Source organism: Pristiophorus japonicus, chromosome 15 (genome assembly GCF_044704955.1).
Source record: "Pristiophorus japonicus isolate sPriJap1 chromosome 15, sPriJap1.hap1, whole genome shotgun sequence".
Taxonomy (NCBI): Eukaryota; Metazoa; Chordata; class Chondrichthyes; family Pristiophoridae; genus Pristiophorus; species Pristiophorus japonicus.
The window spans coordinates 168007116-168033174 of record NC_091991.1 but is presented as its reverse complement, the minus strand read 5'-3'; the positions used below and the strand labels follow the sequence as shown (position 1 = coordinate 168033174).

Here is a 26059-nt window from a genome sequence, read left to right as displayed (position 1 = left end):
TGTTGCTTGAGGCTCAGAAATGCCCTGCGCTTGCGATCTATCAGCTCTTGGATCTGCTGATCATTCTTATCAAACCAGTCCTGGTGTTTCCTGGTTGAGTGACCAAGTGTCTCTTTGTAGGCACTGATTACGGAGGCCTGGAGGCAGACCAAGCGCTGTGGGCATTCTGCGTCCCAAGTGTCACTGTTGTAATGTAAGAAACGCGGCAGCCAAATTGCGCACAGCAAGCTCCCACAAACAGCTGTGTGATAACGACCAGGTAATCTGTTTTAGTGATGTTAATTGAGGGATAAATATTAGCCATGACAAAGGTTAGCTGCCTTGCTGGACTGCATTCTAACCCAGCAATTAAAAAGTGAAAGAACAGTGTTTAAAAAAAAAATCAAAACATGTTTATCAAGTGATAATGAAATAATCCTGGTGATTTATGTCATACGATGATACTGTGATATCTGTCATTCTCTACCTATTCCAGATGGTTTCCCAATTATATTGCATGTTCTGGTCCAGCCAAATGTAATCTCTTGTATCTGAGCATCCAAAGTCTGAGGTTCGTTGAAGCCGTAGCTCAGTGGGTATCACTCTCGCCTCTGAGTCAGAAGGTTGTGGGTTCAAGTCCCACTCCAGGGACTGGAGCACAAAATCTAGGCTGACATTCCAGTGCAGTACTGAGGGAATGCTGCACTGTTAAAAGAGAGACCACCAGTCATCTCAAAGTGCTTTACAGCCAGTGAAGTACATTTTGAAGTGTCGTCACTGTTGTAATGTGGGAAATGCAGTGTCCAATTTGCACAAACAGCAATGTGATAATGATCAGATAATCTGCTTTATGTTGGTTGAGGGAAGAGCTTCCTTGCTCTTCTTCGAAATAGTGTCATGGGATCTTTTACCTCCACCTGATAGAGTAGATGGGGCCTTGGTTTAATGTCTCATCAGAAGACGGCACCTCCGACAGTGCAGTGCTCCCTCAGTACTGCACTGGAGTGTCAGCCTAGATTTTTATGCTCAAGTCTCTGGAGTGGGACATGTATCCACAACCTTCTACATAAGAACATAAGAAATAGGAGCAGGAGTAAGCCATACGGCCCCTCGAGCCTGCTCCGCCATTCAATAAGATCATGGCTGATCTGATCATGGACTCAGCTCCACTTCCCCGCCCGCTCTCCATAATCCCTTATCCGCTTATCGTTTAAGAAACTGTCTATTTCTGTCTTAAATTTATTCAATGTCCCAGCTTCCATAGCTCTCTGAGGCAGCGAATTCCACAGATTTACAACTCTCTGAGGAAAGAAATTTCTCCTCATCTCTGTTTTAAATGGGCGGTCCCTTATTCTTAGATTGTTCTCTCTAGTTCTAGTCTTCCCCCATCAGTGGAAATATCCTCTCTGCATCCACCCTGTCATGCCCCATCATAATCTTATACTGACTCAGTATAATCATCATCTGACTCAGAGACGATAGTCCTACCCACTAACTGAGCCACAGCTGACATTCATTCAAATAATACAGATAGTCTCTTGCTCTTCAAAAAACCCCAGATAGTTTCAGTGATTTGTTTTTTCTTAAAAATAGCAGGTTAATAAATTATTTCAAAACAATAAACAAACATATCATAGAAACATATAACATTTTGACGGGATTGGACAGGTTAGTTGCACGAAGAATGTTCCCAATGTTGGGGAAGTCCAGAAGCAGGGGTCACAGTCTAAGAATAAGGGGTAATCCATTTAGGACTGAGATGAGGAGAAACTTCTTCACTCAGAGAGTTGTGAACCTGTGGAATTCTCTACCACACAAAGTTGTTGAGGCCAGTTCGTCAGATATATTCAAAAGGGAGTTAGATGTGGCCCTTACGGCTAAAGGGATCAAAGGGTATGGAGAGAAAGCAGGAATGGGGTACTGAAGTTGCATGATCAGCCACGGTGGTGCAGGCTCGAAGGGCCGAATGGCCTACTCCTCCAGCTATTTTCTATGTTTCTCTGTTTCTAAAGCCAAGCAGAATTTAAATAATTGTTGCATTCAAAGCAAACATACGTTTCTCAGCTGTTTCACGGCACAGTCAGATGGAAATTGCTATATCACAGTTTGTTGTACAGATCCTGATTACGTGGCAGTTTTTCAGTGATATTTGATTCTTCCGAGAAAGCTTCTCAATAACTGAAATACATGCTTTACCCATCTTTAAGATTTCACGGAGCAAAGTGCAGGCAGGAAGGACATTGCACAAGTGTTTTTCAGGATACTGATGTGCTGCTGCTTACCAGAGAATTCACCTTTAATCTATTGCCTAATTCAAACAGAGCGGAATTGATGTTGAAGGAAATAGAATGTCTTTTGGCCTGCTGTCACTGGGGGATTAATGATTGAATGGCTGATGGATTTTGTACGGGAGGAGGGGGAGATGGCTGGGTGGTTCAGGAGTTAAATGCATAGGCCTGGAAATTATGCGATGTGATAGTGTGGGAGTTCGAAATGTGTTTGTGTGAAAGCCCTTTGCCCACTATTTTTTAGCAGAGGCTTTAGCCCATTTGAAATAAACTTGCTAATGTTTCTTAAATGTTCATTCAAGCACCAAGTGTTTGGTACACTGTTATATGATTTCCAGGCCCCTTCCCTTTCATCTCTGGGACTCAGATTGACATCCCACAAGTTGATAGGATAGAAATTTCCCCTCTCTGTTGATTAGAAAGGCCATAAAAAGACATAGTCACAAATGCAAAACATCTGAGGGGGATTGACAGGGTGGATGCTGAGAGGCTGTTTTCCCCGGGCTGGAGAGTCTAGAAATAGGCGGCACAGTCTCAGGGTGGGAGGATGGTTGGCCATTTAGGACTGAGATGAGAAATGTCTTCACTCAGGGGGTTGTGAATCTCTGGAATTCTCTACCCCAAAGGGTTGTGGATGCTCAGTCGTTGAGTAAATTCAAGGCTGAGATAGATTTTTGGACTCTCGGGGAATCAAGGGCTATGAGGATCGGGTGGGAAAGTGGAGTTGAGGCTGAAGATCAGCCATGATCTTATTGAATGGCGGAGCGGACTCGAGGGGCCGAATGGCCTACTCCAGCTCCTAATTCTTATGTTCTTAAAAGGAAGGAAGTCTTTCAGTAAGAAGTCATTCAGAAAATAGGTGAGGACCCAAAAGAAAACCGGGAATGAACATAAAATTGTTGATAGACCAAATGATGTCTTGCCGAGTGGAATGCTTGGAGGAATTAATGAGCAACATGCCCTCCTCAAATACTGATAATCCAGGTAACATTAACAGTCGTGATATAAATGGGATGGAAGTCCTACTCTGGTTAAACGGATTCAAAACAAATCTCCTGGAATGGATGGTATTTATTTCGGAGGACTGATCGAGACGAGAGTGAGATCTGTGATTCGGTGGTCTTAATGAAGAAATAAATTTGGGCAAGTTCCACCAGATTTTAATCAGTAATTGATCATATTCAAAAAGGGAGACAAAATAGACCCAGATGGGGGGGATTTTAAACCCCCCAAAACAGGTGGGTTTAAGTCGGGTGGGAAGCATGCAGATGACATAAAACTTGGAAGTATAGTGAACAGTGAGGAGGATAGTGATAGACTTCAAGACATAGACAAGCTGGCGGACACGTGGCAGATGAAATTTAACGCAGAAAAGTGCAAAGGGATATATTTTGATAGGAAGAATGAGGAGAGGCAATATAAACACATTTCTTATGTTTCTTATGGGTGCTTGAACACAGAGACCTGGGGCTATATGTGCACAAATCCTTGAAGGTGGCAGGGCAGGTTGAGAAAGTGGCTAAAAATCTATTTGGGATCCTGGGCTTCATAAATATAGACAGAGATTACAAAAGCAAGGAAGTTCTGATGAACCTGTATAAAGCACTGGTTCGGTCTCAACTGGAGTATTGTGTCCAATTCTGGGCACCGCACTTTAGGAAGGACGTGAAGGCCTTAGAGAGGGTGCAGAAAAGATTACAAGAATATTTCCAGGGATGAGGGACTTCAGTTATTTGGATAGACTGGAGAAGCCGGGGTTATTCTCCTTTAGAGCAGAGAAGGTTGAGAGGAGAATTGATAGAGGCGTTCAAAATCATGAGGGGTCTGGACAGAGTAGATCGAGAGAAACTGTTCCCATTGGCGGAAGGGTCGAGAACCAGAGGACACAGATTTAAGGTGATTGGCAGAAGAACCAAAGACGACATGAGGAAAAACGTTCTTACGCAGCGAGTGGTTAGGATCTGGAATGCACGGCCGGAAAGAGTGGTGGAGGCCGACTCGATCACGGCTTTCAAAAGGGAATTGGATAAGTATCTGAAGGAAAAAAAAAATTGCAGGGCTACGGGGAAAGGGCGGGGGAGTGGGACTGGCTGAGGTGCTCTTGCAGAGAGCCGGCACGGGCTCGACGGGCCGAATAGCCTCCTTCTGTGCTGTAACCATTCTCTGATTCACTGAAAAATGTAAAAAAATCTTAAGCCTGAACCCAATGTGCCTCGATCCTGCCCACTTCCGGTTTTAACGGAGGCGGAACAGGGGGGCGAGTGACCAATCCGCATCCAGGTGGCGGGTCCCTCATTTAAATATTTTAATGAGGCTGCGTACCTCAGAATTTTTTTTTCTCTTTCATATCTCTTCCAGTAATTGGGTGTTCCCCCTGACACCTGGTCTCTGCCACCCCACCCCCCATCAATGTCCCCCCGACACCCAGTCTCTCCGCCCCCATCAACATCCGCCCCCATCGATGTCCCCCCCAACACCCAATCTCTCTGCCCCCAACGTCCGCCCCTCATTAATGACCCCCCAACACCCGATCTATCCATCCCCATTAACATTCGCCCTCTCCCCACCCCCCATTGATGTCCCCCCGTTTCTCCCCCCCCCCCTCCCCCCCCACAACACCTGATCTCTCCGGCCCCATCAACGTCCACCCCCCCATCGATGTGTTCCCTCCCCCCCCCGCCCGAACACCCGAACTGTCTGCACCCCATCAGCGTTCCTCCGACTTCCGATTCTCTGCACCCCCTCCTCACATTGCTGTCCCTCCCTCCCTCCCTCCCTCCTCACTGCTCCCTGACTGCGGCCTGGTACAGTAGGCCTACCCACTGGACAGCCAGTCAGCCTCTCAGTCTGGCTGTGGCCGGGAAACGGATTCCAGAAATGGTAATCGGGTCCTGCTGTTAAATTTGGCAGCACTTGAGGAAAACCCGTTCTTTGGGTTTCCCGACTGTCAAACTGCCCACCTCCCCGTTAATATCGGGGTCATAGTGTTGTACCAGTAAAGGGCAAAATAATGGAATAGGTGGTTAAAAGTAAACTTGAGGATTACGTGAATGACATCCTAGTAAATAGCAGCCAGCATTGACTCAGAATCAGAAAGGCACCATCCTTGTAGCGATCTTGTGATATCTTAACATGTGCGTGCTTGGTGTTGATGCTGGGTGGAAAAGGGATCCACTCCCTGGGACTGACATCCATACAGTTCGCAACACAAACAAAACCATTGAAGTGTGCTGACTGCTTTTTCCGACAGTATAAGGAATGTCATTCCCAGGGACCTTTTGTACCAAGTGTTTTGTTTCTCATCGGCAAAATTGGCAATCACTTTCCAATCTCCCTTTTAAGGGTTGAGCAGTAGAGCTCCCCTGATGTCCCCTTTAGCCTGTCCAGACTTCCACCACATTTATATTAAAGTTACCCTTTGTCCACTCCCTGCCCACTTACATCCGTGACTCTGTTGTAAACGACGTTTGTTCCCTCACAGATGCTGCCCTGGCCTGCTGAGTGTTTCCAGCCTCTGCGGTATTCTGCTTTTTTGTGGCACGCCTACTAAGCCACGTTGACTAAAGGCTCCCAGGTTTGAGATCTAGTCTGTGCTGAGTTAGTTGTTCTCAGCTGTGGCACTGAAACAGGCCTCAGTAGAACTCGAGGCGAAAAATCAGCCAGGAATTTCCAGCTCCCAAACACGATCCAGTCACTCCCGTTTAAATTGGACATTAGGCGAGTGTGGGTCAGACTAGGCTACGCAAATCTCCATGGTCGAATAGCCTGCTGACACCCACTCGTACGTGAAGAATGACCACTCAGGAGAAACTTTGAAGGCCTACCAGTGCCCAAGAAACCAAACTTGACAAGAGTCAGCATGTACAGGGGAAAATAGGGAGAACAAATGAAGCAGTACAATAGTAGGGAAAATGCTAGAATATATTATTAGGGATGTAGTAACAGGGCACTTGGAAAATCATAATGTGATTGGGCAAAGTCAGTACAGATTTATGAAAGGGAAATTATGTGTGATAAATCTGTTTAGAGTTTTTTGAGGTTGTAACTCGCACGGTAGATAAGGGGGAACTGGTGGATGTGGCGTATTTGGGTTTTCAGCAGGCATAAGGTGCCACAGAGGCTATTACACAAAATTAAAGCTCATGGGATTGGGGGTAATATACTAGCATGGATTGAGGATTGGTTAGTGGACAGAAAACAGAGAATAGGAATAAATGGATCATTTTTGGGTTGGCAGGCTGTAACTAGTGGGGCACTGCAAGGATCAGTGCTTGGGCCTCAGCTATTCACAAACTATATCAATGACTTAGACGAGGGGACCGAAGTAATATATCCAAGTTTGCTGACAATACAAAGCTAGGTGGGAAAGTAAGTTGCAGGGCGGGCACAAAGAGGCTGCAAAGGGATATAGACAGGCTAAGTGAATGGGCAAGAGCATGGCAAATGGAATATAATATGGAGAAATGTGAAGTTACCCACTTAGGTAGGAATAATAGAAAAGCAGAGTTTTTTAAATGGTGAGAGATTGGAAAATGTTGGTGTTCAGAGGGACTTGAGTGTCTTTGTTCACGCATCACTGAACGTTAACATGCAGGTACAGCAAGCAATTAGGAAAGCAAATGATATGTTAGCCTTTGTTACAAAAGGATTGGTGCATAAGAGTAAGGAAGTCTTGCTGCAATTATATAGGGCCTTGATGAGACCACACCTGGAGTACTGTGTGCAGTGTTGGTCTCCTTACCTAATGAAGGATATACTTGCCTTGGAGGAGTGCAACAAAGGTTCACCAGACTGATTAGATTGAGTAGACCAAGAACATCTTCCCTAGACTTTAGAAGAATGAGAGGTAATCTCATTGAAACATGTAAAATTCTTAAGGAGCTTGGCTGGGAGGATGTTTACCCTGGCTGCAGGTCACAATCTCAGAATTAGGGGTCGGCCATTTAGGACTGAGATGGGAAGAAATTTCTTCACTCAAAGGGTTGTGAATCTTTGGAATTCTCTACCCCAGAGGGCTGTGGATGTGAATCCTGAGTATATTCAAGACTGAGATCGACAGATTTTTGGGGATAGTGCAGGAGGTGGAGTTGAGGTAGAAGATCAGCCATGATCATATTACATGGCGGAGCAGGCTCGAGGGGCTGAATGGCCTACTCCTGCTCCTATTTCTTATGTTCTTATGTAATAGAGAAAAGCAGTGGTGGAAATGAAAAAATTTTGAAAAATACTAATTTTTAATAAGCAGAAAATGGGTGTGAGCCTCTGAATAGAAAGCTGCGTGATCAGGAAAAAGCATTTTCCTTCCAACTCCTCCGCATTTGAACTCCGGCCAGAAACTCAAAGGGAAGGTGGCACTGAATGGGACTCTCGGAATGATTTATAATCCCACTGATGGATTTAGCTTAATGAGTATGATCTGATAAATGAGAAGGATTAATTCCCGTTTGAGTGCCCTAATTAATGGGATTGAGCAATACTTCTTCCTGAACCGCAGCGGATTCCCCAGGAGGAGCCCAAGTGTAAATGTCAGTCGATAATTCGATCTGCACGCTGCTCTCAGATGAAAAACCAGCACACAGAGTTGTACGTGCCAAGATGCTTGATAGATTAAAAAAAACACACATCTTTCATATATAACACCTGCAAAAAAAAAAAATCACATATATTTTTGATCAGATTATATGAAGCAGAATTGTGGGGGGGGGGTGCAGAAACAGCCATAAAACATTAAAGCTGCCACTAGCCCTCTCGCTGTATTTGCACATTATGCCCACAATCAAAAACAGATACTGTTATAACTGGAGTAAATCATAGATGATGCATGTGAGAGTATTGGTATCCAAGGAGGGGAAAATGCTTTGGGTGTGATGGATATTTTGGGCTATAAGGCTGCTGCCAGTTTATCCTGACAATTGGGAGTGGACTGGCTATCCTGAAAGGGTGCGGAATTCTTTGGAATTCTCATGGCAAATGGGGGCCACCCATACAGCACTATGGAACCATTCACAAGGACACTTGGGGATACCTCCCAATTTCCCACAGGGCTAGTCCGTTCCTGTTGGCAATGTCGTTGAGTTGGTACCAGCAAGATTCTTGCCTCTCAGGCAGGTTTGGTGACATCCGAACCAATTTGGAACTTAAAATCAGCAGAGTTTATTCTTTTTCAGTTACAAGCATGGGCCTCTCGACAGGTATTGACCCTTTGGCCTGAGTTGCCTTGGTGGCAAGAATGCCACGTCCTAATTTGCTGCACCACCCAATCCCTATTTCATCGTGTCACACAGGTGGGCAGCTCTGGTGAAAGTAATAACAAGGCTCGCTCACCTGTACCATTAAAGTGCTTGGGGGTGATTTTAACCCTACTCACTCAACAGAAACCTAGCGGGTGGGCAATTAAAATCGCCCTGGCTCTTGCCTGTCTGAAAGTCGTTAATATCGCAATATCTGCCTGAGCAGGCAACAAGGACAGACGCCCAGAGCCAACAGGGCAGTGCACCCCGCTAATTTTTCTTCTGGGTTCACAATCCCTTTAACTGGGGTCCTCCTTTACATAGGTATGTTCCCTATGGAGTTAAAATTGGGGCCAGTACTGTGTGTGTGTGTGTGTGTGTGTGTGTGTGTGTGTGTGTGTGTGTGTGTGTGTGTGTGCAAAGCTCCCCCAGTGGCCTGATGGGCAAAAATACTGTCTGGCATAGAAAAGCAGGTCCTCGGCTTCAACCCCAGTCTCTTAGCTGAAGTACTTGGTTTCGGCCACTATAATTGATCTCATTCCTCGGGGCTAGAGAATGGAAAAATCAGCAGGGCTCCCGCTCCTGATTGCTATCCACTGACCTCTGCTGGGAAGCGGATATTTATGGGTGAGGATAGGATCAGGCTCACATGTGGTGCTGCTTCTCATTTGGGTGAGGTACCCATTTAAGTATCTTCTGCAGGAGTCATTGCCTTACGGACAGAAGATAGAATCGGGGGAACGATCTACATATAGAATTATACAGCACAGAAGGTGACCATTCGGCCCATCGTGCTTGTGCTAGCTCTTTGAAAGGGCTATCCAATTAATCCCACTCCCCCACTCTTTTCCCATAGCCCTGGTACTCTTTCCTTTTCAAATATTTATCCGATTCCCTATTGAAGGTTATTATTGAATCTGCTTCCCCACCCTTTCAGGCAGCGCATTCCAGATCATCACAACTCGCTGTGTAAAAAAAAAAAAAGTTTTCCTCATCTCCCCTCTGTTCGTTGCCAATTGCCTTAAATCTGTGTCTTCTGGTTACCGACCCTCCTACCTGTGGAAAGTTGCTCCTTATTTACTCTTATCAAAACCCTTCATAATTTTGAACACCTCTATTAAATCTCCTTCACCTTCTCTGCTCTAAGGAGAACAATTCCAGGGTCTCTTCACTTAACTGAAGTCCCTCATCCCCAGTACCATTCTAGAAAACCCCTTCGGCACCCTCTCCAAGGCCTAATATGATTATTAGAGATGAAGCATTTCCTTAGTTGAAGTGTAAAGTATGAGCCACAGACCAGTACTTCATAGTGTGCAGTAAGTTCCTGAAAAAGGGTGACATTCAACCCCAGCACTGCACGATCTTGTACCCTGTTGGCAACATTACTATAAGTGAAGGCTCCATTTTAGGATGTTCCAACGAAAAGTTCAGAGACGCTTTGTGTTAGAAACAGAGTACGCCATGTATCCCATCGAGCCTGCTCTGCCATTTGGCGTCACAGCTGTTCATTGATGTTAATAACCCTTGAACTAGGCTGGAGTTTAATATTTTGATACTTCAAATAACAGTGTGTCGATATTTGATGTATCCAAGATAAGAGGAGACTAATTGATGTCCTATTACTGACTGATCCATTTTTGATCGGGGTGGAGGAGCAGTGAGAGATCGGGGCTCAGGAGCGTTGTGATCAGGGCCCAGAAGAGGCGAGGGCCCAGGGGCAGCACGGGCCAGCCCACACTGGGATCTATGGATAGTAGGAGCATGTGTGCGCACTAGATCCGTGCAGCAGAGCTGGGTCACCGGTTGTCTTGGTTAACCCTTGCCACTGGATCAAGACCTAGCTCTGTCAAGCCCGTCGGGTGGCTGGTGTGCAACGGCCACCCCACGTTAAAAGAATCCACGCACAGGCATCTTCCAGCCTTCAATATGTAGTTCGGGACCTAGAATGTCAGGTCCCTCATTGAACCACCTGTGAATGCATCCCTTTTTGGTGTGGAAGCAGGTCATCCGTGATACGAGGGACTGCCTAATACTATACTGTTCAATCCATTTATTTAATGTCCGTTTTCTGCCCCCGCTTAGGGAAGTACAAGATGAAGACCTACAGAAGTTCTGCTCACGCATCTCCACTCTCCTGCAGAATAAGGAATATAATAGCGAAACTATCGATTCCCTGCAGAAACTGTTCCTGATTGTCTCGGCTACAAAATACAGCAGAACGTAAGAGTGTGTGTTCAAAATAACAGGCGAGGATTGGGGGGAATTGTACAATCTGATCGTGGCCAATTAAACTTGAGTTTACTTATAGGAAGAAGGGTTTCTATAGTCATTTCAATTTGTGTTTTGTCATAAACTTCTTATTTAATTAAAGACAACCAGTTACCAGTGGAGGAGGGGGAATATTCTCTAATAAATCAATTGTAGAATTTTCCAGTAATTATTTGTGCTTTCTGTTTCTTAATAACTTTAGACAGACATTCAATAGTCTGTGTCTGTGACTATTATTATCAATGCAAACTGCTAAGAGATGTGAAGGACTTGTTTTTTGTCTCTGTCCTGAACAGTGACACTTCCAAGGATGTAAGTGCTTATAGGTTGAGTGTAATTAGGATGTGTTCTGTAACGGTACGTATCAAAGTCTAATGCACTCCCATCTTTCTGTCCGATACCCAGTCTTCCCAGGGATGTCCTACAGAAACTCCACAGCACCTTGTGTTTCCTGAAGGCTCCACAGCCGGTTCTTGTCCTGTGCTCTGCTATCCTGCGAGAGGTGTTGCCATGCAGTGCTTTGGCTTTATCCTGTGACGAAGTGAACGATATGAAAACCATGAGCCTTATATCGGGTGTAATGCTGGCCCAGGTAAGGAAGGGGCTGGTTCAAGCTGCACTAAGGTTCTTTATGCACATTGCCGTCTTGAATTGCAGATCTCACAGCATCCGCGCTCTGCGAAATCACCGCTAGGACATGTTGGCAGTACCAGTCCTCGGTGACTCGAGCATTCGATTTTCTTCTGTCTTTCTACCGGGGTCCTTCTCTGTTTAGCAGATTCTCTCCCTTAATGCTTGGGTTAAAATTGTGAACTTGCTGTGTGGACAGTTATGAGAATTGCACTCGGTTGCTCAGGGAGTTAGTGAATCAGTCTGCTGCATCATCAGGCCGCCCGGCAGAGTTGATCATAAAGATGCTGGACTTGAATGAGCTGTTTTGGAGATGGGCCACAGGAAAGCAGATGGAATAGGTTGATTCGCGAGATCATTAGAAGGCTGAATTCCCTCAGATTTTGAAATGCTGTCCGTTATATTCTATCACAATTGTTCCACTAGGTTTGCCATGGAACATTTTGAACCAGAATGACAGAAACTATATGGACTCAAAGAACTTTTCTTTTGCTGCATTCACCGAGCAATCCAGGTTCTCGCTGTCAACTGACTGCTGCTGAACAGTTCATGCATGTGTGTGTGGACATTGGGTGAGGCAGCAGTTGGCTTGGTTGCAGTCAAATGCCCTGCCAACACTCACTGTCTAAGCCTACATGTCAAGAATGACTACTTGGGTGGGCTACTGGAGGAAGGGTTGGCACCCATTGAGATTGGACCCTAACATTAGTTAGCACCTTCCAAAGAGTGGAGAAATTGAATGGACCAGAAGCCCCTGCAAATAATTCTAAACTTTGCTATTCGATTTTCTGGTGAAGGGTTTATGTAGTTGGGACCCTGCGTAGTGGGACCCTGCTGTCCTTAGAGCAACACCTAATGCTGCAGCTCCTGTTACACCATACTTTGCATGCCCCCCAGTCATCAAGATCCATGGCGCGGCCCTGGACAACGTGGACCATTTCCCATACCTCAGGAGCCTCTTATCAACAAGAGCAGACATTGACGACGAGATTCAACACCGCCTACAGTGCGCCAGTGCAGCCTTCGACCGCCTGAGGAAAAGACCAGGCCCTCAAAACTGCCACCAAGCTCATGGTTTACAGGACTGTAGTAATACCCGCCCTTCTGTATGGCTCAGAGACATGGACCATATACAGGAGACACCTCAAGTCGCTGGAGAAATACCACTAACGATGCCTCCACAAGATTCTACAAATCCCCTGGGAGGACAGACGCACCAACATTAGCGTCCTCGACCAGGCCAACATCCCCAGCATTGAAGCACTGACCACACTTGATCAGCTCTGCTGGGCAGGCCACATCATTTGCACGCCAGACGCGAGACTCCCAAAACAAGCACTCTACTCAGAACTCCTTCACGGCAAACGAGCCAAAGGTGGACAGAGGAAATGTTACATGGACACCCTCAAAGCCTCCCTGATAAAGTGCAACATCCCCACTGACACCCGGTAGTCCCTGGCCAAAGACCACCCTAAGTGGGGGAAGTGGGAGGGCGCTGAGCACCTCGAGTTTCATCGTCGAGAGCATGCAGAAATCAAGCGCAGGCAGTGGAAGGAGCATGCGGCAAACCAGGCTCCCCGCCCACCCTTTCCCTCAACGACTATCTGTCCCACCTGTGACAGGGACTGTGGTTCTCGCATTGGACTGTTCAGCCACCTATGGACTCATTTTAAGAGTGGAAGCAAGTCTTCCTCGATTCAGAGGGACTGCCTATGATGATGATGATGATGAGGTCTAGTGCTGTCTTTTCAGTTGTATCACACAGCCTTTGCTGAGCACTGCCCTCAGCATGTCTGCCATATAACAGTAAAGGAAATGAAATTCTGCTTAATAAATTCTTCAAATAAATAAATTGTTAGCAGATCTCCCTGTGGTTACCGTCGCAACAAAGGGTTGTTAGTCTGGTGACATGAAACACAAAAGGTTAGTATGCAGGTACAGCAAGTGATCAGGAAGGCCTATGGAATCTTGTCCTTTATTGCATAGGGGATGGAGTATAAAAGCAGGGAAGTCCTGCTAGAGTTGTACAGGATATTGGTGATGCCACACCTGGAATACTGCGTGCAGTTTTAGTTTCCATATTTACGAAAGGATATACTTGCTTTGGAGGCAGTTCAGAGAAGGTTCACTAGGTTGATTCCAGGGATGAGGGGGTTGACTTATGACGAAAGGTTGAGTATGTTGGACCTCTACTCATTTGGCATTCAGAAGAATGAGAAGTGATCTTATTGAAACATATAAGATTATGAGTGGGCTTGACATGGTGAACGCAGAGAGGATGTTTCCACTGATAGGGGAGACTAGAATTAGAGGCCGTAATCTTAGAATAAGGGGCCATCCATTTAAAACTGAGATGAGGTGAAATTTCTTCTGAGGGTTGTGGATCTGTGGAATTCGCTGCCTCAGAGCCATGGAAGCTGGGACATTGAATAAATTTAAGACAGATATAGACAGTTTCTTAAACGATAAGGCGTTATGGAGAGCAGGCAGGGAAGTGGAGCTGAGTCCATGATATTAAATGGCGGAGCAGGCTCGAGGGGCCGTATGGCCTACTCCTACTCCTGCTCCTATTTCTTATGTTCTTATGACAGTAACTCCGCTGGGGTTCTAGCCCAAGTAGTTTTTAAAGAGCATGCTTTATTTACATTGACTAATAACAGAATTAGATTTTATATAAAAACACAAAAAAATGTTGGAAACGCTCAGCAGGTCAGGCAGTGTCTATGGAGAGGGAAACAGAGTTAACGTTTCAGATTGATGACCTTTCGTTAGAAAAAAGTTAGAGATATAACAAGTTTTAAGCAAGTGCAGAGGCAGGGAAAGATGGAGGGGAGGAAAGAATAAAAGGGAAGGCCTGTGATAGGGTGAAGGCAGGAGAGATTAAATGACAAAAGGGATGAAGGTGCAAGCCAGTGGATTTCTATTTGGAGAATTTTAGCTATGAGGAAAGATTGGATAGGCTGGGTTTGTTTTCTTTGGAACATAGGAGGCTGAAGGGAGATGTTATTGAGATGTATAAAATTATGATGAGCCTAGATAGAGTGGATAGAAAGGACCTATTTCCCTTAGCAGAGAGGTTAACAACCAAGGGGCACAGATTTAAAATAATTGGTAGGAGGTTTAGAGGAGAATTGAGGGGACACTTTTTCACCCAGAGAGTGGTGGGGGCCTGGAACTCACTGCCTGAAAGAGTGGTAGAGGCAGAAATCCTCACCACTTTTTAAAAAGTACTAGGATGTGCACTTGAAGTGCCGTAATGTTATGGAACAAGCTGGAAAGTGGAATTAGGCTGGATAGCTCTTTGTTAGCCGGCACGGACATGATGGACTGAAATGGTCTGTTTCTGTGCTGTAAATTTCTATGAATTTCCTGTGAAACTCCTGAGAAGCACCTTGAGACATTTCACTACGTTAAAGGTGCTATATAAATGAAAGTTGTTGTCGTCTCTTTTACCTTGTTCATCGCACTTGCTTAAAGTAAACCTAACAGCAACTTTGCAATTCCATCTGTAGGGGAGTAAGAAGGAGGAAGTCGGGACTGTGTGCAGTCGTGTTCTGAAACTGCTAGAATCCCGCCAAGCTGAGGGTCAGGGTTCGCGGTATCTCGTGCCTATCCTATCCAAAGTCCTCGACCTTGCGCCTACAACTCTCAATGAAGGTAAGTCACCTGGCATAATGCTGGATTGTACCGGTAACTGCAATATCGCATTCTCCTGTAGTCCACCCCTGAAGTAACGGCTGCTCAATGAAAGCGGTGCCTTTGTCTAATGAGGCCCAGGGGTCAATCACGTACATTGTAAATGCTCTGCTGTAGGCCCCTTTTTGTGGCAACACAGTTTCCGAATGAAATCTCCCTTGCAGCTGTGACTAATGCAGGCCCTTTATAACAGACCAATCCGTGCTGCCTCACTTGCCCATTCTAATCAGCATCATTAAAAAATGCTTATCAAACTAATGTAGCATTAGACGGCAAGCAGTAAACCAGTAACACTGCACTGGAAGCTCAATGTAACATAACGGTTCTTTGTGCACACTTCCATGTTTCTCTGTTGCAGTTCTGTGTAGAATGAAACCGGAAAAATCTTTTTAATTTTATTTATTCGTTCATGGGATGTGGGCGTCACTGACGAGGCCGGCATTTATTGCCCATCCCTAATTGCCCTCCAGAAGGTGGTGGTGAGCCGCCTTCTTGAAACTAAGTGGCTTGCTAGGCCATTTAAGAAGGCAGTTAAGAATCAAGAACATTTGTTGTGGGTCTGGAGTCACATACAGGCCAGACCAGGTAAGGACAGCACATTTCCCTCCCTAAAGGACCTGAGTGAACCAGTTGGGTTTTTCGACAATCCGGTAGTTTCATGGTCACCATTACTGATATTAGCTTTTTCATTCCAGATTTATTTAACTAACTGAATTTAAATTCCCCAGTTGCCGTCGTGGGATTGGAACTATCGTCTGCCGGATCATAAGTCCAGGCCTCTGGATTACTAGTCCAGTAATATAACCACTATGCTACTGTTCCCGAAATGGATAAACTTTAAAAGAAATTGCTTTACGGTATGAAATGAACTAACAGTAAAAAGGATACTAACAGGTCAACTTAAAAATGATCAAAAGGCATGTGATTCAGTTCTGTTTACAGGAAGTTTCAAACTGAAGCGATGCTCTTCCAGGAGGTACAGTGCATTGCAGCACCATTGTGCTGTGCTGGGGGAATGTGGCCTCCTGTCCACAGTCTCTCTGTGTCCTCTTACCACTGCCCCTCTTCACCAGCACCTTGTTTCGGCCACAATGCTTTTCTCGAGCAGAGAGAGTGTCCTCTTGGGGAAGGAGGAAAATTAGAGGCCATCAACCCTGCCCTGATTTAGGACAGCATTGGTAGAGTCACCACAGCTCTTTCACTTCTGGAACCTGGGTTTAAATTCACCACGCTAAAGGGATAAGAAACTTTCATTCATTGGCGGTCCCTCGAACGAGGATGACTTGCTTCCACATGAGTTCACAGATGTTTCAATGAAGGACCCGATGTTCCAGTCCTGAACTCCAGTTGAGGGGGTGGAAGGTGCCTGTGCGTGGGTTTTTTTAACGTGTGGTGACCGTTGCACACCAGCCACCACACGGGCTTGACAAGGGTAAGGGTTAACCAGGACGACTGGAGACCTGCTCTGCTGCACGGACCGAGTGCGTACACATATCTCAGTGTGGGCTGGCCCGTGCTGCCCCTGGGCCCTCGGCTCTTTTGGGCCCCGTACCCTCATTTGCTGCACCTCCGTCATGATCTCTCGCCACTCCTCCGCCACAAACAGTCGCTGCTCCTCCGCCACAGAAACACTCGCCGCACCTCCGCCACGATCTCCTGTCGCACCTCCGCACCAAACATTCACCGAACCTCCGCCACGATCACCCACCAAATCTCAGCCACGATCCCGCATCGCTCCTTCGCCCGTTTGCTGGTTAGATTGTGTTTGTGCATCCCCCTACTCATCCCTAAAGCACATGATTTGGTGAAAAATGGCATCAAATAGCAATCTCTGAGGCAATAAGGATGGTTAATGTGGGAAATGGAAACCGACACGCTGGTGCAGTGAGGGGCAGTTTTCTGAATTTGGCTTTGAGGCACGTAGCTGGAGTGGAAGGGTGGAACTTCACTCTCCATCGGGACCATACTTTGCCAGACTTGGGGAGTACATGGCCGACACCGAGTGCTCTCCAAGTATTCTCCAGCTCCGACATCCTTTGTCTTGACAAGTAGAAAGAGGAAAAAGAGATTGATTTATTTTTTAAAATGCCTGAAGATCTGCAAGGTGACCTCCAGTTGCAGTTAGTTTCCACAGCTGTCCCAACTGAGGTGTCTAGAATGAGCAGAGAGATCCTGCAGGATTTGAACAGCGTCTCTCAGTGTGAGGTTCCACCGATCTGAGGGGCCAGTGCAGTACTTTTCAAAAATGTTTAAGTGAAGGATGGGTGAAATGATATATAACTGAGTAATTAAAGAGGTGATGGTAGTTATTAAGAAAAAGTAGAGAAGTGTTTTCCCTGTATGGTCTGGTTACAAACTAATTGAAAACAAAACATTTCAAAGTATAGTACCCTGTGAAGTCATGCACACTGATGGACTCTGTATCAGATTCCATTCAGACTCAGCAATTTTGTTGTTTCTTTCCAACAGAGCAGGTGAATGTTGTTAGTAAGAAGCTTGTTGATTGGCTGCGGTATGCCAGTACACTGCAAGGAGTCCCCCTTTCCTCTGGAGGCTTCTTTAGTCCAAGATCACGACAGGTAATGGAAAGCTGCAGTCATGCCAATGTCTGTGTTGCTGTGTTAATCATCGCATTAATCCTTTAAAGACTGGGGTTGTATATTGTGTCTTGCATGACTACGCATTAAACAGATTGTTAACAAAAAAGTCTTTGCTTGTGATATCCTGCAATAACCTACTGCTAATCATCCATTTAAGACAAATATGTGAGTTGGGATAGGTAACGCTGTTCTATCTTCTGTGTTATACCTGATTTAGAGGGTGGGCTAGGACCCAGGACTCTGCCAGTGCAATCCTAGCTAGCCATTGAGAGGGTGGGGTGCTGTCTCATCCAAGTCTGTTGGTTTTCTTTCTATCCTCCATACCCCTTCCCCATCTTTGATAAATGGGGAAATACCTACATGAGGTGACAACTCTTGCACACTTGAAGAAATGGTAGATCCTCCACAGGACACCTGCTTTTATACTGTTGAGTCACAGCACCAACGTTACATGATCTAACCATCACATTTATTTCTACCTTCTTTTGTGTTTCACTGTTAATAGTCCTTCTGTTAAGAAACACAAAGTGCTGCAGGTTAGCTGTTTCCTAATTAATCGGTTTAAAATATCCGTCCAGGCTCTCATAATGGCTCAGCGAACTTCTCGCGTGAAACGCTAAGCTGTACAGGGCAGGAAGTTCTCCAGGTTCAATGCATGGTCGTGCGACATGTTAGCTAGTCTTAGCTGCAGCTTCTTCCTACTTCCTTGACCCTAGCCAGGGTTCCCACTCCTTATCACTATCCAGTGATCGCTGCTAGAGAAAATGCACATGTGGATATTGGATAAAGACCAAGATCAGGTTAGTCTGTGATGCTACTTGTTGAATAGCCTGCAAAACAATTTCAGTCAAGGCTCACACTTGAAACATGGATAGCTTGGAGAGATGTCGATGACCATGGCTTCCAATCAGGTGTCCGTGCCTTCTGGAGAGGAGAAACTTGACAAAGTCAGTTTAGGCTGTCTAGCATTAACACTGTTGTTCATCTTTCTCTTGCTCAGCCCGCTTCCATTTTAGAGGTGGATGGAGCGGTAGCGGGTGACTTCTTCACGGTGCTGTCCATTGGCCAATATTACACCGAGGACCAATGGCTGAACATGCACTCTTTCTCCATGATCAGGAAGTGGCTGCAGTGGTCCGGGGCAAGCGGAGTCAGCAACAGTGATGCAGGTAGTTCGGCACTGAAATGCGCAACCTCTGATTCTGCCTTTGGGAATCGCATTTTTTTATAATGGAAATCTGAAAATACACAGCAGATCTGTCAGCCTCTGAAAAGAGGAAAGATTGGCCCCAAGAAAGGTCCACACACCCAAACCATCTTTTCTCTCTTCATGAGCATGAAACACAAAAGGATAGTATGCAGGTACAGCAAGTAATCAGGAAGGCCAATGGTATCTTGGCCTTTATTGCAAAAGGGATGGAGTATAAAAGCAGGGAAGTCTTGCTACAGTTATACAGGGTATTGATGAGGCCACACCTGGAATACTGCGTGCAGTTTTGGTTTCCATATTTACGAAAGGATATACTTGCTTTAGAGGCAGTTCAGAGAAGGTTCACTAGGTTGATTCCGGAGATGAGGGGGTTGACTTATGAGGAAAGGTTGAGTAGGTTGGGCCTCAGAAGAATGAGAGGTGATATTATCAAAACGTATAAGATTATGAGGGAGCTTGACAAGGTGGATGCAGAGAGATTGTTTCCACTGATAGGGGAGACTAGAACTCGAGGGCATAATCTTAGAATAAGGGCCGCCCATTTAAAACTGAGACGAGAAATTTATTTTCTCAGAGGGTTGTGGATCTGTGGAATTCGCTGCCTCAGAGAGCTGTGGAAGCTGGGACATTGAATACATTTAAGACAGAGTTAGACAGTTTCTTAACCAATAAGGGAATAAGGGGTTATGGGGAGCGGGCAGGAAAGTGGACCTGAGTCCATGATCGGATCAGCTAAGATCGTATTAAATGGCGGAGCAGGCTCGAGGGGCCATATGGCCTACTCCTGATTCTAGTTCTTATGTGGGTGCTGATGGGTCTGCTGTGTATTTCCAGCATTCTCTGTACTTCTTCCTTGAGCATCCCTGATTTTAATCGCTTCACCATTGGTGGCCGTGTCTTCAGCTGCCAAGAACCTAAGCTCTGGAATTGGCACCCTAAACCTCTTCACCTCACTTCCTCTCTTTTCTCCTTTAAGCCGCCCCTTATATCCTACCTCATTGGTCTGCCCTATTATCTCCTTATGTGGCTCGGTGTCAAATTTTGTTTTATAACACTCCTGTGAAGCGCCTTGGGGTGTTTTACTACGTTAAAGGTGCTGTATAAATACAAATTGTTATTGTTGGAGAGGATGTGTTCCCAGTATTCAGTTCTTTTGTTCCAGCGTTCGTCTGCTCTATAAACACAGGGAAATATGGCGCTCTAGCAAGCATCATATCTTGCATGGTTCAAACTTTGTTGGTGATTTAGCATTTCTGATTTCATAGCAAATTAAATGAAAGATTTCTATCACCAGATTTGAATGCAGTATCATCATTGCTGTTTTCTTTGACTGCTAACATGGTGCAGAGGCCTGGATTAATAATCCAGGGCATTTGAGTTCAAATCCCACCATGGCAGTATGAAAATTTGAATTCAGTTTAAATAAATAAATAGGGAAATAAACATGATTGTCATGAAACTAATGTCTCTGACAGATTTTAGTTAGGTAAGGGTATCCAGGGATATGGAGAAAAGGCGGGAAAATGGAGGTGAGGCGACGATCAGCCATGAACTAATTGTTGAGGGGCCGAATGGCATTCTAATATTCCTAATGACTGTGGACCTTCCCCGTTGTTGGCAGAAGGTCCCTGCAGGTTAACAGGCCAGAATAAAATGGCAGACCTGATGATGGGTGGCGATTGCGTTGATTATGTACCTGTTGTACTCCGTTGTGCTTTGCCAGGGAAACATAAAAAGGCTTTGCCCGATGGTGCCCTCTGCCTCTGGAGTCATTGCAGCCTCATTTGCAGAGCAGTGCTGTAGTGTAAATAAATTGACCGCGTGGCTTCAGTCAAATCCCACGCTATGAATGGTAAATCATGTGCACAGATGCTGACGTTTTCTTTTTAATCGTCATTCATAATGTCAACAGCAATTGGAACAGTTCTCGTCTGTGACGATTGCCATGGTGACTAGTAATCGGCAGTGAGTAACTAAGTCACTGCTCAGACATCTCACTGACGGGATTCCAAAGGGAACAATTGGAAATAAGAAAGATGAAGGACATTATTTTGCATTTGGTAATTGGAAGTGCACGAGCCTGTGTCAGCACCTGAAAGGAGAGATTGTAATTTTGGCTTGGCCACTATAACACAGATTTTAGAAGTGAGCTACTGCTTCATCACATGAACTCAAGTTGTGCATGCGATGGATAAATGTCCCCATTAGGCAAAGCAGCCTCCTCTAGTGGTTTGCCTTTAGAAAGGTTTATCCTTCAAACTTTCAGACGAGGCCTACGACCAAAAGTAGATGGTGGTTCATTTGTTGAATTATAACTGCAGAATTCACCTACAGATAGTTTAAATTCACCTTTTAGTGTATTTCAAATATATTTTTGCATTGAACTATTCATAGAGTTATAGTCTAATCATATAATAAGGAGCCAAATCTTCGAAGCAGATTCATCCATATTCTAATCTGACAATTTTGAAAAGAACCAGAAAATGTGGGTGTGCACGGACAGATTGCAGGTGGATCTGTGGAAAGAGTTTAATCCAAAGTGATGATCAACACTTTGTGCTATGAGTGTAATATAGGTTTTTTAAAATACCGTTTTCAGTTCTATTTTGTGATTATTTATGAGAGGATTATTACTTTGATATTCACAAGTAACCTTGTGTTTGACCTTAATGCTTTCATTCACTGATTATCGCTTTTCCATTATCCTCATTTCACCATAATTAACTGATGTGACCTGAATTATGTGGAAACGCTGCTGTGTGATGGAACTTGATTAATCTTTGTAATCTGCCTCCTAGATGAGAAATCGGAGTTAGACAGCTCTATAATGTCGATGGTTTCTGCTTCCTCAACATCAAGTCGCCTGATGCCCCCTAAAGAGCGTCTGCGGGAGAAGACGTTTGAATATTGCAATCGGCTAATTGAGCAGAGTGACAGAAGTAAGTACAGTGTTGGGGAAAAATATGTTTATCCCTTCATTTTAAACCTTTTTCAGCTTCCTACAAGCACTCCATGTAATTCCTTGGTTGTGAGGTCGTCTAATGTTGACCATTTCTGCTGCTGTTTGAAGGTGTTGCCTCTGATGATTAGCGCCTTTTTCTTTTGACCTCCCTTTGAAAAAGCATTTAACCTCTGCACTGTGATGGGTATCAGAGGCAAGAAACTGCACCCTAGCACTTTGCTGCAGAACACATTGATAGACCATATTTATGAACTTCAATGTCTTACTCCCATATTAGTTAATAGGACACTGAAGCCAGATTAGACAATGGCATTTTTTATATCCTTCCTTGCCCAGGACAGAGTTGCATTTACTACCATTCCCAGAGTTCTCTGAGCTCCTCCCTTAGCCAGTTCCGCACTTTTCATTAAGTGTGTGTTGACCTTTTTTCTTCCAGTGTGTAAGATCTTGCATTTATCTATATTGAATTACTTCTGCTACAGTTCTGCAAATGTTGTCTATGTTTTTCCTTGTTTTTTAACAGCATCTACTGCCCTCCCCTTCGCAGTTTAGTATCACCTGTAAATTTGACCAACTTGCATTGTGTGTCGTTGGTTTAGGTCATGCATGTAGATCATTCCCTGGGAACTATCCTTGGGACATTCCACTTAGTACATCTCCCCAGCCTCAACAGCGCCCCCCCCTCGACATCTCAAATACGCAGTCGAAAATACAGTACGAGCAAAATCTTAGTCTATTGATGGCTGCATAAATAATTCAAAATGTATTAACCACACAAATACTTTACAATAGAGCAAGAATTGCGTATAGAATCATTGGGCTAGATTTTCCGGTGCTGTCTGCCTCTGTTTTCGCCCTGGAGGAGCGACAATGGCGGCAGCGAACTCTTCTGGACAGGCAGTCAGCTTCCAGCGCCCCGCTGGGGTTTCGGGGCCGGTTTTGTCGGGAAGCGGAGCATTACCGGCTAACTTTTTGACTCCCGCTCAACCCGTATGACCAGCAGTGCCCCCTGCTGGGCCCGAGTGTGAAAGCGGGCGGTCCGACCTATACCAACTGCAGTGAGGTATGTAATGCCCACCTCGGGTAAGTGTGATTGTCTTTTCTTTTTTTTTGCGATTTATGTTGTAGTGGTGAGGGCTATGTATTGAGAATGTTTTTGATGGTTTTTTTTCAAGTTTTTTTTTCTCCGCCATACCTCTCTTAGAGCTCTCCCAGGCCGGCTGTTTAGCTCGAGATTTTCACATGCTCAGCTGGCCTAGTGCCATAAGAGAGGTATGTAACGCCTCCCTGAGCGCTCCGCCCCACACTCAGGGCCCAGCTGACCAATTTTGCTGACTGAGACGCAAACTGTTCCCGGGCGCAAACTTTACTGCCCTGAAATCAGCAAAGCCTAAAATCCAGTCGTAGAACCTTACAGCACAGAAGACAGCCTGACAAAGGGGAGAGGGGTGGGTGTTGCTCTCTTGTTTAAATACTTTCATATATCCAGAAACCGCTGATAAGGAAAATAAAGTGCAACGAGATCCATCTTTAAATGTTCCCCATGTACCGGTCGACAATTCCGGTCACATCCTGAAACTCACTGACAGCGGTGGAGTCGGGATATGTCATTCTGACGATCTGTCTGTTGCGCTCTTTATACAGCTGCAGTTGCTTATTATTTCCTCCTTGCTGCTGCATCCTGTGAGGTAGCTTTGTTTGGGTTTGAAAGAATATTTATATGAAAGAGCAAAGTGGTTTGCAGTCAGCAGCTGGCTAGTCCATTGCATTTCCCCATTTTTCTCAGACTGTATTATAATCATTGATATTTATGTTTTGTTCTTGGATTCTGAAATATTCAGAATCTTTATTTAATTTAGAAAACAAAATGTGACGGAAAACCTTTATCTTTTTAAATCTTCAGAAAGGCGACTAACTGAGTAAAAATGGCAAGAGCCCCGAGTGATTGGTTGTCTGTCTCTCGTGCACTGTTGTAGAACACGGCCCTAGATTAAGATAATTCAAGTACTTGCATTGTTTCTGTAACCCATGAAAGGTGCTGAAATTGCATAGTGACATCATGTTACCGATGTCACCCTGAAAATAGATGTTTAAAAATGAGGACTGGTATTCCACCACATAATAATATGTTGATAAAGCTGGCTTTTTAAATAGAGGCGTCGAGTATAAAAGCAAGGCAGTTATAGTAAGCCTTTGATAAATCACGCAGCCTGAGTATTGAGTTTAATTTTGGGCACTACAATTTAGAAAGGATTTCATAGCCTTGGAGAGGGTCAGAGGAGATTTACCAGAATAGTACCAGGATGGGTCGTAAAAAGCCATCTGGTTCACTAATGTCCTTTGTGAATGTGAACAACTATACTCCAATAAAAAATAATTACTCGGCTAAACCGAACCGACATTATTTAAAATCAATACTTCACTCAGAAAAATGAGGAAATCTACCGCCCTTACCTGGTCTGGCCTATATGTGACTCCAGACCCACAGCAATAACTGCCCTCTGAAATGGCCTGGCAAGCCACTCAGTTGTAACAAGCACTACAGAAAACAATATAAGGAACTTCAGTTATGTGGAAAGACTGGAGAAACTTGGACTGTTCTCATCAGAGGGATCCTGATGGAGTAGAAAGGGACAAACTGTTTCCACTAGCAGGAGAGTCGGTAACCAGAGGTTGCAGATTAAGATAATCGGCAAAAAAGCCAAGGGGAGATGAAGAGAATCTTTTTCCCCCAGCGAATTATGATAATCTGAATGCGCTGTCTGAAAGGATGGTGGAAGCATATTCAATAATTCAATCATTTAAATTTAATATAAAACAAAACATTTCTACGGCTATGGGGAAAGAGCAGGGGAGTGGGACTAATTGGTAGCTCTTTGAGAGCTGGCACAGGCACGATGGGCTGAATGGCCTCCTATGCTACACGATTCTGAGCAGTAAAGGGTTGATTCAATTACATGAAATGGTAACATTTTCCAGAGTGTTAAAATGCTGACGCCATATGTCAAAGTTTTCAGTGAGAATACTTTGAGAAAATTAACTGCTGATTCAAATGATGAACATTTTTTTATATTAAGAATGACTCTTGGCAAAGAAAAAAACCTTGGTAAAGTTTTTTTTAATGTATTAAGTCATTCATTTTTCTGAGTGAAGTATTGATTTAAAATAATGTCAGTTCAGTTTAGCCGAGTAATTATTTTTTATTGGAGTATAGTTGTTCACATTTTCCCTGTGAGGTGATACAAATCTTGCATCGGATAGTGAGCAATTACAGTAATTGTCAGCACACATCTGTGATTAATACAGTACTTAGTCCCTTGCTCCATTCCTGAGTCGTTGCCTTGCAATTATCATCTGGTATGTCACAGAAATCCAGATGAAGCATTGAGCTGAATAAAATTTTATGCAGTCAACTAACCTTTTTAATTTGTAGTCAACAAGCATAACATGATTACATCTTTTTAGTCTCCTTGCTCGTCTCCTAGCACAATTATGTGGAGAGATGACTCTTATCTCCACATTCTGTTATTGGCACAATCAAACATACAGGAAGTTCTTTCAGTACAAAGGTGGAGACGACGGTGTACAGATTGATGCAGTCGAGCCTGACTACAAGAAGATTTATTTGGAACTTCCTGATAAAAATGATCTAGTGTTGGATATCTGGTAATTTTGCTGAGTTTGAATCTGCAGAAAATGTGCAAATGCCAAATACCAGTGAAATTGAAATGGTGCAGTATTTGCTTTCTGCCACTAGAGTGTGCTAAGAGACTCTATTAACCACAGCAGTGCTGTGCTGACTACGTCTGTGTATTTTCATACTTGGGTCCTGGTTTAGTACAAACATTTTCACTCATTGTGTACAATGCAAGCACAATATTTTGGACCATTAATGCAGCGATTTTTCCAGAATTGTAACCATCCTTTTTAATAGTCCCGCGCTCCTTCTTTACATAGTCGCCCTCTCTTTTTAAACTCCCCCTCCATTTTTATTTACTCTCACTCTTGGCTGTACCCCATTCCCTGTTTTGAGAGTGAGCAGGTGATTTTCTCCCTGACCTCTAGCAGCAATGTTGACTCAGAGGTGCCCAGTGATGCATGTTCGACTTTGTGTTCATGTCCCTCCATTCTCTGTTAGCAATGCCGGGCCATGGTTCTGTTCGTCTCTGGCTCAGCCTGGCTGAGATTGGGAACGT

General features: G+C 44.6%; 1 protein-coding gene across 1 annotated transcript in view; it reads left to right on the top strand.

Moving 5' to 3' along the window:
- ap5z1 (adaptor related protein complex 5 subunit zeta 1) overlaps nucleotides 1-26059 on the top strand; it is a 54118-nt gene that overhangs the window by 4533 nt on the left and 23526 nt on the right. Inside the window, exons 2-7 of the mRNA XM_070901286.1 lie at nucleotides 10580-10717; nucleotides 11171-11357; nucleotides 14908-15052; nucleotides 17561-17670; nucleotides 18692-18860; nucleotides 21700-21840. Coding sequence (XP_070757387.1) covers nucleotides 10580-10717; nucleotides 11171-11357; nucleotides 14908-15052; nucleotides 17561-17670; nucleotides 18692-18860; nucleotides 21700-21840 — 890 coding nt within the window. The remainder of the gene's footprint in view (nucleotides 1-10579; nucleotides 10718-11170; nucleotides 11358-14907; nucleotides 15053-17560; nucleotides 17671-18691; nucleotides 18861-21699; nucleotides 21841-26059) is intronic.